At 47.3% G+C, this 14,986-nt stretch overlaps 1 protein-coding gene across 1 annotated transcript in view; it reads left to right on the top strand.

The window, feature by feature from the left end:
- The window catches only part of LOC107108455 (zinc finger protein 184-like), a gene marked incomplete at its 5' end in the record, with an annotated part of 8,020 nt that extends 1,319 nt beyond the window's left edge, over positions 1–6,701 (top strand). The window contains one exon of the mRNA XM_015408892.1: positions 4,035–6,701. Coding sequence (XP_015264378.1) covers positions 4,035–6,592 — 2,558 coding nt within the window. The remainder of the gene's footprint in view (positions 1–4,034) is intronic.
- Positions 6,702–14,986: the final 8,285 nt, after the last annotated feature.

Below are 14,986 nucleotides of genomic sequence, written 5' to 3'. Positions count from 1 at the left end.
CCCCCCCCCCCAATAGCTAGCAATCCAAAACAGTCCAGTGGAGCCTGAGCGGTGGGTGTCGCCTTCTGACACACTTCTGGTGATGTCAGGGGGTGTGGCATATGCAAATGGTTTTATATATGCACTATAACACCATAAAAGTCAAGTCAAGTGCACCAAAGTGCAATCCCAACTACTGGCTAACATGGCCTCCAAAAGTAGCAGCAAAAGTAAGGGAAACTCTTCCAGCAGCTATTAAATTTCAAGTTCCTTTTGTGAAATGCCCCACCCTTCCTTTCCACTCCCTTTGCCTGAGAGGCACAGGGGAAGGTGTGTGCGTGAGAGAGAGCTTTTTCTATTGGGTCAAATGTTAAAAAAAATTAATTGCCTCGGAAGCACAGAAGCTTTTCACAGTATCCCCGATCCTTCACGTTTCCCGGTTAAGGGGAAAATGCTGTTCAAACAAATTAAAGATGATCCGCCCCCGATGCATTTTAGAAAAACTACCATTAGCTGGTGGCACTCTACAATCCTTTGCAAAGTGGCATCTTTTGTTGCAATGTTTCTTGGTGGGACTTGCTCTTTCAAGTTCTTCCTAAAAGTGTGACTTGAGCCATTCGGTGATTCAGATTCAGTAAGCTGTTTTGTGCATTCTTCCTCCAGTTCTTTTAGTGCCTGACTGAACGTTTTTGCATCTTTCTTTTGATTTTGAGTCTGCACACTCACAAAGTGCGCGGACTCTAATCTGGGAGAACTGGGTTTGATTCCCCACTCCTCCACTTGCACCTGGCTTGATGACCTTGGGTAAGCCATAGTTCTGATAAGAGCTGTCCTTGAAAAAGAGCAGTTTCTGTCAAGAGCTCTCTCAGCCCCACCTACGTCACAGGGTGTCTGTTGTGGGGAGAGGAAGGGAAAGGAGTTTGTAAGCCGCTCTGAGACACCTTTGGGTAGTGAAGGGCGGGGGATAAATCCAATCTCCTCCTCCTCCTCTTCTTCTGTTTAAGCCACAGGTTGCTAGGTTTTCAAACACCTGCCTTAATGCAGTTATATAATTTTTCACAATTTTCTATGTTATGTAACCTTGTTTTGCAAAGTTTCCTTATCCATACTCCTTGTGATTTAATACTAGTAAACACAAAAGACTCTTCTAGGCTCTTAGGCATTCATTTGCTGTCTGGGAATTTTCAAACATGAAAGTCTCACTGTCTTCTAATGATTCCATAATAATGTTCTTGGCGATTCCTTTTTTGATTATCCCAGAGTCCAATCCCTTGCCTTTCTTTGTTGGTTTTTCTTTGCCAAGGATTCCAGCAGCTCCTTTTGCTTCAAGTAGTACATGAAATCTTTTAAGCCAGCTCTTATAATTCTCAGCAGTAAGTTTTGGGATGTCCAAATATCTGCTTGATTCAGCCATCCTTATCACAGCGACATGGAGAAGAAGAATGGAGAATTTTTAAAGATCAAAAAAGAATAACGAGGATCTGCTAATCAAAGACTTTAAGTCCTTAATCTAAGCTTCTGATAGACTCTGGGACCATAACCTTCTGGCTCCTCCATGTACAGATGTTCCTGGATCTCTCCATTACATCTAAATGTTTGACCTGCACCTTGAATGCTGTTATGCTCAAAAGTAATCTGATTGTACTAGGTTTCACCACCGGTACAAAGGTTTCATGAAAGTCCTGACCATATTTTTGAGAGAAGCCTTCAGTCACTATTCTTGCTTTGTAGCATTCCACTCTTCCATATGTATTTTGTTTGACCACAAACATCCACTTGCACCCAATAAGATTTTTTCCTGGCGGTAGCTTCGTCAATCAAATCAATCAATGAGGTCCACATTTGGTTTTCATGTAGAGCATCAATCTCTTCTTGTGCTGCCTTCTTCCACCTATTGGCTTCGGTTGCTGGCATCTGTTCTGTTTCCTTCCAGGTAGAAGGTTCAGATGGTAACACCGACCTTGGGAGGTAGAACAAGCACGAGGCTGGTATGCCCGTGTTCGGTCACGATGAGCATCGGAGATGTGGTCCTGGATTTTCAACTCCTGTCACAGAGCTGTCCAGAAGGTTATGGGCCCAGAGTAAGAGAGGGCTTTTTCTTCACCCAGCTTTTCTTTCTCACTTTTCTTACTTCAGTAGCCAACCACCATTAAGGCATGCCCTTTTCTCTCACTACCTGCAGACTGAGGAAAGAATAGGGCTCTGTGTGTGTGAACTGCTTTACATACCTTCTCCTCCCTTGCCAGCTAACTGTTGGTAGCCTGGTCAGCAGTTTCTGCTCCGTTGCCCAGATAGCAAACAGCACCCGGGGGAGATATTTGACAACAGTTAGAAGCCAAACATCTATATTTACTAAAACACAATCTCAGTTCACTAGAGCACAAGGGTACTGGAAAACATAATCCAAACATTACAAGAAAAGAAGTCATAGAAGAGACTAAGCTGTTACAAAAACTGGTGTTACCTTGGCATTCCCTTCACTGGAATGATGACAAGCCTCCAGGAACTTTGAAAACAGGCTAGTCATGACAGACTTCACTACATCTGCTCCTCTTCTCCCCAAGTCCTTGGCTTGTGCTCTTCTGACAGAACATCCAAAGCTTTTAACCTTCCCATCTCTTCTGGGAGGGTTTCGTTTTGCTTTGTCATTAAATTTGGAGTGGGTATCATGTGTACCACTCTGCACTTTTTCTCAAATCAAGGCGCACATCCCCAAACCTTTATAGCCCAACTGTCAGATCCCCAGTTAAGACACTCTCCACAACACTTTTGGCAGTGATGCTTTCTTAGATATATGCTTACTACAGGAACTGGTTCTTTGTCAGGACTGAAGAAAGTGCGCGAAATCCATAGGTAAAACCCAATGCACTCCACACCCCGTGCATATGTCAGCACTCAGACCCTAAGGTTACCATGACAACCCTGACAGATATACAGGGTCTTATCTATTCTAGCCTGGCAAAAGAGTCTCCAAGGCCAAGTTCCGTGTGATGGGTGCAACTTTAGAAATGGTTATGGCTACTACAGGCAAGCACTCAACCCCCACACAATCCCCCCTCAAGAATTCTCTCCCCCCAAATACATGGCAAGGTAAACAGTGAAGCGAAACTGAAACCTTGACACCAATGCAGGATATCCAAATAGCCATCAATCTTGCCCTTCCTGGTGAGTAGGCAGACGGTCATCTCCATCCTGCCTATTTGTCTTCATAAAGGAAATTCATCTCCTTTCAGCCTGCAAGTATGAGGAGTTTTACTGCTATGTTCCCCAGAAAATAATGTTCTTCCTGAGATCAGGGCCCCTCCTGAGTGTTAATCAAGGTATCCTGCATTTCTGTGTCGTGACATCCTTAAATCATGTGAAACCAGTTTGTTTATAGCGTGAACCACCAGAGCTAGGGTCCCCACCCTTTCTGAGCCAGTGGGCATCTTTGGACTTCTGACCCAGGGCAATGAGCACCACTCATTTTTTAAAGACCATATTAGGGTACGGTTAGTTTTCTGGAGATTGTAATTTCGGTGTTTATACTTTTACTGAGGGGAGGGTGCCTTATGACGCATAAGTTGCCTTGAGTATTTGGAGAGGTGCAGTAGAAAGTTAACAAAATAAAATTTGTCCAGTGGGTACATAGACAAATCCAACATTAAAGTAAGCCTGAGGGTCTGCCTGGTGAAAGGGTGAGAGTGGGGTGGGGAGAAGAAACAGATTCTAAGAGGCTATTATGTGCACTATATACGTAAATATATTCTCTCTGTGTCTTTTTCTCTCCCTTTCTTTCTCTCCCTTTCTGTCTCTCTCTTTTTCTCTCCCTTTCTTTCTTTCTCTCTCCCTTTCTTTCTTTCTCTCTCCCTTTCTTTCTTTCTCTCCCTTTCTTTCTCTCTGTCTCTATCTTTTTCTCTCCTTTTCTCTCTTTCTCTCCCTCTCTCTCCCTCTCTCTCTTTCTCTGTCTTTTTCTCTCCCTTTCTCTCTCTCTCTCTCTCTCTCTCTCTCTCTCTTACTCTCTCTCCCTCCCTCTCTTTCTCTCTTCTTTCCTTTCTCTCTCTCTGTCTCTCAAGGTACTGGTCCTCTGGAGACTGGATACGATGAAACCGGCAAGAGCCCGAAAAAGAGCAGTGAACTCAGTGAGGAAACTTGCCAAAGTAACAAGTCGAAAGAGTTTCCAAATGCTGCTGCTCAAAATGAACCAAGTGCTTCAGCGTGCATCAATGGCAGTTGCCTTCCTGGAGGTTTTTCAGAAGATGCTGAAAGTTCAATGAGGGACGGTCGCACCAGTCCTGAGCCAGATGTTGCCGGAAACCTTGTTCCACCTGAAGCGAGTGCCTGTCAAGAAGGGTGTGACACGCAAGGAAACACGAATGACTCCAACGAAAATGTAAAGAGTGACCAACAGTTGCCGGTGAAGAACCTAAAAGAAGCACTGCCACCATGCAACAAACCCAACGACGACACTTCACTGACCTCCACAAGGAAGCGTGCAAAAACGACAGGTGGTTGGAAATGCGTGTGTTGTCATGTTGAAGGTACATCTGCTCATTTCAGAAAACACGTTTCTACCGTGCAGAAGAATAAAAATAATCACAAAATTGTCCAGAGACCATCCTTCAGTTCTTCTGAACGCTGCCATAACTTTATAGAGAAAAGAAAAGCGCCAAAGAAGGGGAGGGCAGGTAGAAGCAATCCTGGAGAAGAGACGAGGGATGAGGATAAACCGGCTGCGGAAAAGAAGGGAAAAAACAAGCACGAGAAATTCTTCAGCAAAACGAAGGTGCCTGAGCCTTCGGAAAGCTTCTGCTGCAAAATATGTCCCTTCGTTGTCTCGGATCCGAAAGATTTTTCACAGCATGTGAAAGAACACAACAATGGACCGCCGTATCAGTGTCCTCAGTGTGAACATGCCTCCGACAACCATTCATCTTTTCTGAATCATTTGTACTGGCATGCTGGCCACGAGCTCTACCAGTGTAACTTCTGCGCATTTCTTTCTCCTAATTCTGACAACCTGGTCAAGCACAGCTGCCTCCGTACAGATGCCAAGCCTTATTCATGTGCTGTCTGCCGGCTGGGGTTCACGAGCGCGAGCGGCTTGAGCAGGCACGCAGGCACACACTGCGGGGCGCAAAACAGCATCCATTTGCATGTCGCTCAGGAGAAAGATGTGTGTCCTCCAAAGACCTATGCGTGTGATGAGTGCGACATTGTGTTTTACAAACAGGCGCTTCTCCGGACTCATAAGAAATGCCACGAGCAAAAAGGGGGTCGTGATGCACCTTCAATTAATGACAAAAAATGCAAGATTCAAGGAACAGCGTACAAACAGGCAGACGGCTCGCAGGAAGGGGAAACTAACAGCTCAGACAACTCGGTGGGGGGAAAATCAGACTGTTTTGGGTGCACGTTTAGTTGTGACTGGTGCAGCTTGGTGTTTCGCAAAAAAGAACACTTGGTGTACCACAGGGCCGTTCACACACAAGCTCAACCAGGCGGGAATGTAACCTGTAATGGCCAACAGTCTGCAAGGGATACAGGGTCGCCCGAAGCGCCGCCGGCTGGCACACCGGCTCTCAGGCTGTTCAAATGCCTGCAGTGTGCTTACATGACTCCCTCGTTCAGCAACCTGCGCATACATTTTGCTACCCACACTGGCGAAAAACCATTTGAGTGCCGGGAGTGCGGCAAGTCCTTCCGAAACTCCAGCCACTTGAAGCGACACAACTCGATGCACATACAGAACCGCCACAGATGCAGCTGGTGCCTTTTCATAGGCAGCACGGCGGAGGACCTTAAGCGACACGAGGAGACCTGCAAAGACAAGGGTCTGGGGGGCAAAAGACTCCGCCCCTCCGCTTTGAAATGCGAGAGCCCTGGGGAACAGACAGACAGAGGGGAAACAAATAGAGGCGCTCTGTCCCAGGAGAGCGGGGCACGCTCTTACAAGTGCGAGCACTGCGGTTATTCGACCTATTCGTCAGACAACCTAAAGAGTCACACGAGAATTCACACCGGCGAAAAGCCGTACGCTTGTGAGGTGTGCCAGAAGAAGTTTCGGACCGCTAGTCATCTGAAGCGCCACGCATCAGTGCATCGGGAACTGAAGTTTGCCTGCAGCAGCTGTGACTTTTCAACCAGCACTTGGCAATCCCTTAAGCAACACATGGCTTCGCATGGGGAAGGACCTCTTCCACACGGCGGCCAGAGTGAGAAGAAACCTCCCTTGCCCGTCAAAATGTATAACTGTGAAAAGTGCGGCTACTCAACGGTCAAAAAGGAAAACTTGAAGGTTCACCTCCGAATACACACCGACGAGAGACCGTACAAGTGTCCTCACTGCGGCCACGCTTTCCGCACGTCGAGCCACTTAAAGAAACACTTGTCCACCCATTTAAAGCTGCAGTGCGAGAAATGTGAGTTTTCCACCCTGGACAAGTGCGCTTTGCAGAAGCACGCCCAGACTCACAGGAAGAAGAAGAAGCGTTCTACTGATCAGGAGCATTCAGATGATAAGAAGGTTTACAAGTGCAATAGGTGCAGGATCACGTTCTCCAGGCTGCGCCTCTTTCAGGCGCATGAGAAAAAGCACAGGGAATCAAACAAATCAAACAATAAAAAGACTTAATCGCTTGGATCGAGAACGCTTGTGGTTTCCTCCTGTCTGTTACGCGTGTGTACCTCTGACATCCGACGTTTTGCTTGGCCCAAAAGCTCGCCTGAATCAACAGCCGGGTTCCTGCACACGCTTAAAACCTATAACTTTTTGTAGCAGGAACTCCTTTGCATATTAGGTGACACAACCCTAATGTAGCCAATCCTCCAAGAGCTTACAGTAGCTCCTGTAAGAAGAGCTCTGTAAGCTCTTGGAGGATTGGCAACATTAGGGGTGTGTGGCCTAATATGCAAAGGAGTTCCTGCTACAAAAAGAGCCCTGCAAGATACAAGAGGGGACCCCTGAGAAATTCACTGGGGTGGAGATCCCTCCTACCCCTGCAGGTCCCCGGGCTTCTTCATCTTTATTTCAGCCCCCCCTGCTCATTCCTTCCTGCTGCACCTTTCATCACCGTGGTCTCTTCCCCCCCCCCCGCCCGCTCACATCCTTCACCACCTCCCCCTTGCTCATTCACCCATTGCTTCTGCCGTGGCGTCTTCCCCTCCTTTGCTTGCCTGATGCCACCTCTTTCCTTCGCATGCTGGTTTTGCAGCTGCTCCCCGTCAACACAAAAGGAACTCTGTAACGTAAGCGTATAAATTTATATGAATGTCATATCATACCGAAAACATCTCCCAAGGAAACATATCACACCTCCAAAGGAGCACCGCTTCAATCACTGTATAACCTACAACAGCAAGTGAATCAAAAATCTAAATGGATCAGTCAGTGCTGAAATGAAGAATGTAGCCCAACACGATGTCTATAATGGTCAGTTTCCAAGCTGCTCGGCCAGTGTCCCAGCATGCTGCTTTCTGCCTGGAACATCTGATACGGGAGGCGCAGTTCCCCGTTAAGACTGTTATCGTTCTACAGAAAAGTAAGAGACTTCTGTTCTAGATTTGCCTTTGATAAAGCGTTAAGCGATACGCGGTGATCCAAGCCGGCAAACCCGTGAAGCATAAAACATAGCTGCTGGAAGCAAAACACATCACAGCTGCTGGGCGAGCAGCTTGGCAACCGGCCCAAAGCAGCTGAGACACCGGCCGAGCAGCTTGGAAACTGGCTATTATAGACATCGCGTTGTGCTGCATCCTTCATTTCAGCATTGACCTGAGTTTCTGTATTATTTATTTTGGACCACGTTTTGATTTCTGATTCACTTGCTATTGTAGGTTATATAGTGGTTGAAGCGGCGCTCCTTTGGAGGTGTGATATATTTTGTTGGGAGATGTTTTCAGTACGATATGACATTTATATCAATGTATATGTTTAAGGTGTGTCTGCTACTCCATTACACAGTTCCTTTTGTGTTGACAGTTTCTTACTGTGTCTTCCCCTCTCTGGCAGGCTCGGTCCGTGAGCCACCTGCCATCTCCTCCTCGTCCCCTCCCATCATTGTCCTCTATCAGCGCTCCACCCCCCATCTCGTTTCTCTTCTCCCAGTGGCGGCTGTGGATACCTGCTGCAACAATGTTTGTGGGGTCCCCGGCCAACCCTCAAAACTTGTGACTGTGATCTCCTAACGTAGCAGACAGAGAAGGTGGGTTTTGAGAAACCCTTCCCGATTGGCCCTGACCTGGATAGCCCAGGCAAGCTCGATCTCGTCAGATCTCGGAAGCTAAGCAGGGCTGACTTTGGCAAGTACTTGGATGGGGGACCTCCTTGGAATACCAGAGCCGGGAGGCAGGGTCCAAGCAATGAAGCCACCTCTCTAAATCTCTCGTGTACATGGCCCCATTCTGTGGGTTTTTCAGTCCTCCCGGGGGGGGGCAGGTTCAGAATTGGATCTAATGGTGGTGTAAATCAAGGAAAGTTGGATCAGCCACACCTTTGAACTGCGTTAAATAAACTTCCTGTTTTCATACTAAGATAGTTTCAAGGTTAATTGACAGTCTGCCTTCCAAAAACATGATGTAAGAGTCCGGTTAAATAGCTAACAGCCCGTAAATGACTAAATTTAATATAATAACATATTAATATAATATATAAATAACCGATAAATACAACATAGTGCATAAATCAATACTCCATACATTCAACATAATAAGATAAAATTATTATATTAAATTTAGTCATTTATGGGTTATTAGTTATTAGTTATTTTCACGGACTCTTTGTATCTTGGATTTTCTCCTTATTTCCGTGTTCTCCTTTTGTGTGAGTTCCAAAAATATGACGGCATGCTGCTGCTGTTCCGTAGAAGCAAAGAGCAAATATGCAGGGTATGTTTTTTTTTGTTGGAGGGAGGCCACAGGTTGAAATTATTGTAGGACTGTCCTTGGGCTGTTGGAATTCTACAGTCAGCAGGCACTGAAGCTAAAGAAAAAGGTGGTCATCTGTTTTGAATTTTGTTTCATCAAGCCCTCTTTTGCTGGTTTAATACTAAGTGTCAACTGAAAAGACTGTTTCTGTACTAAAATCAGTGACTGAACGTCTCACCTAAGGTGTCATTTGATTAATTTTAAAATAAAGACAACTAAAATACTTACAGCTGAACTTCAGGAAAGAGGAGCAGTGGGGACAATATTTGATACTTTTGTTTGCACAAGTTATACTTTGCATCGGAGGTTTGAGAACTTCAGGACTGACCAGTGGGATTGTTCACGTATAATAAACTCAGTCCTGCTTTGTATTTCAGATAACTCTCTCTACGGCCAAAACTGGTTAAGTACCCCGGTTAGCCTGTTTCTAGAAAGGGTTATGTGAGTTCATGGTTGTCACTGATGCTTGTATTAAAGGTAATCCTAGTATTAGCAAAAACGGTCCATCTATGTTTTGCAGATTGTTTAAAACAGCAGAGCCTTTAGACATTTCACGGACATTTTCACTGTACAAGAATTAAAACCTAATGGAAGCGCACCATTCTGTTGTCGTTGCTGTCGTATTTTTTGTTTTGTTTTAATGCGATTTAGATTCCGTTACAGATTACTGCAGAGTTTTATTTAATTAATTAGAAAATACGTTTCCATCCATAACACTCTGTGTGTGTGGGGGGGGGGATTTCTGATGATATTGTTGGGGGACTGGGCTGCTCATTCAAGGGATGTATATTTTATTTATATATTGGATTTATTAATCGTCCAATCCCGGCTATTGCAGGGCTCTACGATGTACAGTATCCAGAAAACACAGATAAAATCATACAGTATCCAGAAAACACAGATAAAATCATTAAAACGTTTAGAACACCTATTTGGGGGAAAAGATGGTGAATATTATCTATTCGCCGCTCCCAAATAGACTGATAAGAGAAAGGATCTCCTTTTCCCTAGACAATTAAAATCATTGTCTTTATTTTTATTTTTTAAATTTTTGGTTTCTATCTCGCCCTTTCCCGCCAAGCGGGCTCAGGGCGGGTCACAACAGGAGCAGGAACAATAAAACCACATCATAATACCCATGAACAATGTAGAATCCAATTTTAAAACAGAGGGCAGCCAGCAATAATCCATTGGGTTCCTTGCACTGAAGGGCAGGCGGGCAGAAGCATCGTAGTAGTCCGGTTACTGTTGATGGAAACTATTGCCCTCTACACCATTGAACGAGTACTTGGGCAGGAGGGGCCAGAAAGAGCCCTGATCACAATCGGAGCATGTTCCACCAGGCCCCTGGGGCCAGGGCGAAGAAGGCCCTGGCCCTAGCCAAGGCCAGGTGGAAGTCTTTTGGGCCGGGGACTGCCAGTAGATGTTGCTCTGCCAAGTGTAAAGCTCTACGTGGCACATATGTCTTCACGTCTACAGAAGCACGACAAGAGTTTGTGATTTGTTTCCCAAGGGTCCTCCAGGGGAGAGTGGAGTCTACCTTTAAACCACTACAGCTGAGGGATAGCTAAGTCTTCTACTTTACCTTGCTATACTCTATTGATTTCTGGATTTTCCCCCCCTTCCCAGTTTACTCAAGGACTGGTCTAAGATGCAGGAGTAGGCAAGGTTTATCTCCTCCCTAGCCCGTGGGCTCTAGACTTGCTTATGAATAAATTATTTAATTTTGTGCTTGCCAGCAAAGGACCTCTGGGTGGGGCACATAGGTTTTCCTTTCCCTCCTTTTATCCTCACAATAACCCTGTGAGATAAGGGTCAAGCTTAAAGAGTGCAACTGGCCCAAAGTCACCCAGTGAGCTTCACAGCTGAGCAGGCATGCGAAACCTGGATCCCTCTGGTCTAGGCTTACCAAGTCCCCCCGGGGGGCAGGGAAACCCCCGCCCCAGAGGCCCGTTCCCCGCCAGCGGCGGAGCGGGCCCCGGGGGGAACCCCACCCCGACGTGCACGTCACCCAGAAGTGACATGACAATGCCGGGCATGCTGGGGGCGGAGCCACGGTCATCCCAGGGAAAACTCTGAAGGTAATTACCAACACCTTGAAGTGAATCCGGAAGTCAACTGGTCAGCCTCAAGGGTAAGCCTACATAGAGTGAGTTGCAGTAATCAAGCCTGGAAGTGACCATTTTCCATTTCCCTACCCGTATTTATTTATTTATTTATTTATTTTGGGGATTTATATCCCACCCCATCGGGGTGGCTAACAAACGGCCATGCCGAAGTTAAAATATGCATACAAACATATTGCCAAAACATAAACCTTTGTAAAAGCCAGTAAACTGCAGCCAAATTTCGTGTACTATCAATGCACGAGAAATAATCACGCTTCGCATTTACACAACAAACAGTGCTGCCTTTGGAACTGTGTTCCAACTGCTGTTTGATGGGACAAACAGTGGACGCTGGCTGGGTGGGTGACCTTGGGCTGGTTACACTCAGCCTAACCTACCTCACAGGGTTGTTGTAAAGTTTAAATGGAGAAGGGAAAGAATATTGTAAGCCACTTTGGGGGGGCATTGGGGAGAAAAGCAGGGTATAAATGAAGTACAAAATAAATCCCATCATGGCCTCTTACAGACTAGTACCCTTTTTGTTGTGAAGATACAAAGGGAAAGATGTATATCTGTAACAAAAAATGGCTAGAGACTTTTTAAAATAACGAAAGCTGGGAATTCAGAGAACTGGATATATAAGATAGTAATGTTAGACTCAATTGCTGATTTAAAAAGAACCTGGTGGCATATGGGGGGGGGGGGTTTGCTTATGGGGGGGGGGGGATTGCTACCAGGGGACTGCAGCATGGCACCTGCAGGAAGCCCTGTTGCCCCTGGGCTATATCAGCAGTGGAAACGGGAAACCCCACAAGCCCGACCCTGTGAGGAAAAACACCTGTGAATGGCCCCCCAGTCGCAAAGCCTTCCAGGTTCAGCCTCCAAAAGAGCGGGGAAGCTGGGACTGGCTCCTTGCTCTGGGGAAGACCCGGCACACCCAGGATAGCGGCATCTGGGCAAACCCAGCATGCATGGCCAAGAATCGCCTGCAGGGGAATGAGGTTGCTAACTAGTAAGCTTTGAGGGACCGACCTGAAACTCCTTGGAACTTTTTCCCCCTTCCTGTTCCACACAACCTTTCACGTTTTATTCCTGAGACTCAAGAAGGAAGTGGGTGCCGAAGAAAGTTGCCAACTCCAGCTTGAGAAATTCCTGGTGATTTGGGGATGGGTTTGGAGAGGGCAGGGGTTCAGGAAGGGAGGGAATTCGACCGAGATGTGATACCACAGATCACCTTGCAAAGCTGCCATTTCCTCCAGCAGGGTTGCCAATCTCCAGGTGGGGCCTGGAGATTTCCCAGCATTACACCTCATTAAGGAGGCGATTGGATTTCTACCCCACCCTTCGCTACCCAAAGGAGTCTCAGAGCGGCTTACAATCTCCTTTCCCCTCCCCCTCCCTACAACAGACACCCTGGGAGGTAGGTGGGGCTGGGAGAGCTCTTGACTGAAACTGCTCATGAGAGAACAGCTCTGAGAGAACTTGTGACTGACTCGTCACACCAGCAGCCGCATGTGGCAGAGTAGGGAATCAAAGCCAGTTCTCCAGGTTAGAGTCTGTGCTCTTAACCACGGCACCAGACTGGCTCTCTAGTGTCTCCAAAGTCTCCATTGTCCCCAAATGCACACTGTCAACCAATGTAGCCCAGTCAGGTGCAACTGGGATCCAAGCTGTGGACTTGCACAATGGCCTGAGGCTAGGGTTAACCAGAGCCAGTTTGGTGTAGTGGTTAAGTGTGCGGATTCTAATCTGGGAGAACCGGGTTTGATTCCCCACTCCTCCACTTGCACCTGCTGGATGACCTTGGGCAAGCCATAGTTCTGATAAGAACTGTCCTTGAAAAAGAGCAGGTTCTGTCAGAGCTCTCTCAGCCCCACCCACCTCCCAGGCAGTGTTCCCTCTAAGCTGAGTGAGCGTGAGCTAGCTCACGATTTTTTAGCCTCCAGCTCACAGATTTTTGTCTTGGCTCAGGAAGGGATGGCTTCAGAGCAGACTAATTTATGCGGTAGCCAAATTGCTCGCTCACAACTTTAATGCTAGCAGCTCACAAAGTAGAATTTTTTGCTCACAAGACTCCACAGCTTATAGGGAGCATTGCTCACAGGGTGTCTGTTAGGGGCAGGGGAAGGGAAAGGAGACTGCCAGCCGCTCTGAGACTCTGAGTTAAGGGCGGGGTATAAATCCTCCTCTTCTTCTCTTCTTGGTGTGGTCTAGAGTGCTCCCAGAATTATAGCTCTGCTCCAGACTACAGAGATCAGTTCCCCTGGAGAACAATGGCTGCTTTGGAGGGTGGAATCTATGAATTTATAGCCCACTGAGGTCCCTGGCCTCCCCAGGCCCCACCCCCAAATCTCCAGGAGTTCCCGAACTTGGATCCAGGCCAGGGCTCTTTTTGTAGAAAAAGCCCATCAGGAACTCATTAGCATAATAGGCCACACCCAACAGCAGGAACTCATTAGCATATTGGGCCACACCCATGACAGCACAGTTCATTAGCACATTAGGCCACACCCCCATGTTACCAGAAGTGTGGCCATCCAGCCACACCCACCTTTTGCTTCTTATTCTGTTTACGTTGTCAAAACCCAGGGCCTTTTTTTGTCACAGGGACTCCTTTCATGTTAGGCCACACACCCCTACTGTAGCCAATCCTAATTGAGTTTCTGCTGTTGGGTGTGGCCTGTTATGCTAATGAGTTCCTGCTGGGCATGGCCAACTTGGGAGCCAGCCGGAACTCCGTTCCTGTGTGTTCCTGCCCAAAAATAGCCCTGGATCCAGCAACTCCACCCCCACCCCCCTCCGGTGGGTTACATAAGAACATAAGAGACGCCAATGTTGGATCAGGCCAAAGGCCCATGCAGACCAACACTCTGTGCCACACCGTGGCCAGAAATACCAGGTGCCATCAGGAGGTCCACCAGTGGGGCCAGGACATTAGAAGCCCTGGAATCACAACTGATTCCAGACAACCAGAGTTCATTTGCGGCTGCTTTTGAGGACGGACCGTATGGCATCACGTCCCTGCCGAACTCCTTCCCTGCCCAAACTCTGCTGTCCCCTAGGCTCTGCCCGCAAACATCCAGGCATTTCCCAACCTGGAGTTGGCAACCCTAGGCCGCAGGGCCTTCAGCGTCTTTCCTGATTTTGCAGCAAACAGAACCACAGTTTTGACCCAAGTCGCTGTGCGGATGCAAGGGAAGGGTGTGGCGTTTTGGCACATTAAGTCTGGGGTTTTATGTGCACTTTCTTAGGAGCAAGCAGTGTTTTAATGCAAGAGGTTTTCTGGGGGGATACGCAGGGGGTGCAGCTGCAATCCCAAGCAAATGTAGAAGAAGAAGAGGAGGAGGAGATGGGATTTATACCCCGCCCTTCACTACCCAAAGGAGTCTCAGAGCGGCTTACAAACTCCTTTCCCTTCCCCTCCCCACAACAGACACCCTGTGAGGTGGGTGGGGCTGAGAGAACTCTCGACAGAAACTGCTCTTTTTCAAGAACAGCTCTTATCAGAACTACAGCTTGTCCAAGGTCATCCAGCAGCTGCAAGTGGAGGCGTGGGGATTCAAACCCGGTTCTCCCAGATTAGTCTGCGCACTGAACCACTACACCAAACTGTAGCAGGAACTAAATACTATTGAATAAAGCTCAGTCCATGTAAGTTTTCTCTGCTAATATGCTCAAGAAGAAGGTAGAACTGGTGTGATTTGTGCTCCTAGTTTTGCTTCCTGCACGCGCCCCCCCCCCAATAACTGCTAAAAGGTCAGAATCTCTTCTCCCCCCGTAATTATGGTTGCCAACTCCAGCTTGAGAAATTCATGGTGATTTGGGGATGGGTTTGGAGGGCAGTGGTTCGGGAAGGGAGAGAATTCGACCGAGATGTGATACCGCAGCTCACCTTGCAAAGCTGCCATTTCCTCCAGCAGGGTTGCCAACCTCCAGGTGGGGCCTGGAGATTTCCCAGCATTACACCTGATTTCCAGATGACAAGCGCTCAGTTC

The sequence above is a fragment of the Gekko japonicus genome, unplaced genomic scaffold (genome assembly GCF_001447785.1).
Source record: "Gekko japonicus isolate JY-2015 unplaced genomic scaffold, Gekko_japonicus_V1.1 scaffold5593, whole genome shotgun sequence".
NCBI lineage: Eukaryota > Metazoa > Chordata > Lepidosauria > Squamata > Gekkonidae > Gekko > Gekko japonicus.
Note: the sequence above shows the minus strand (reverse complement) of the source record. Positions and strands in the feature narration are given on the sequence as shown.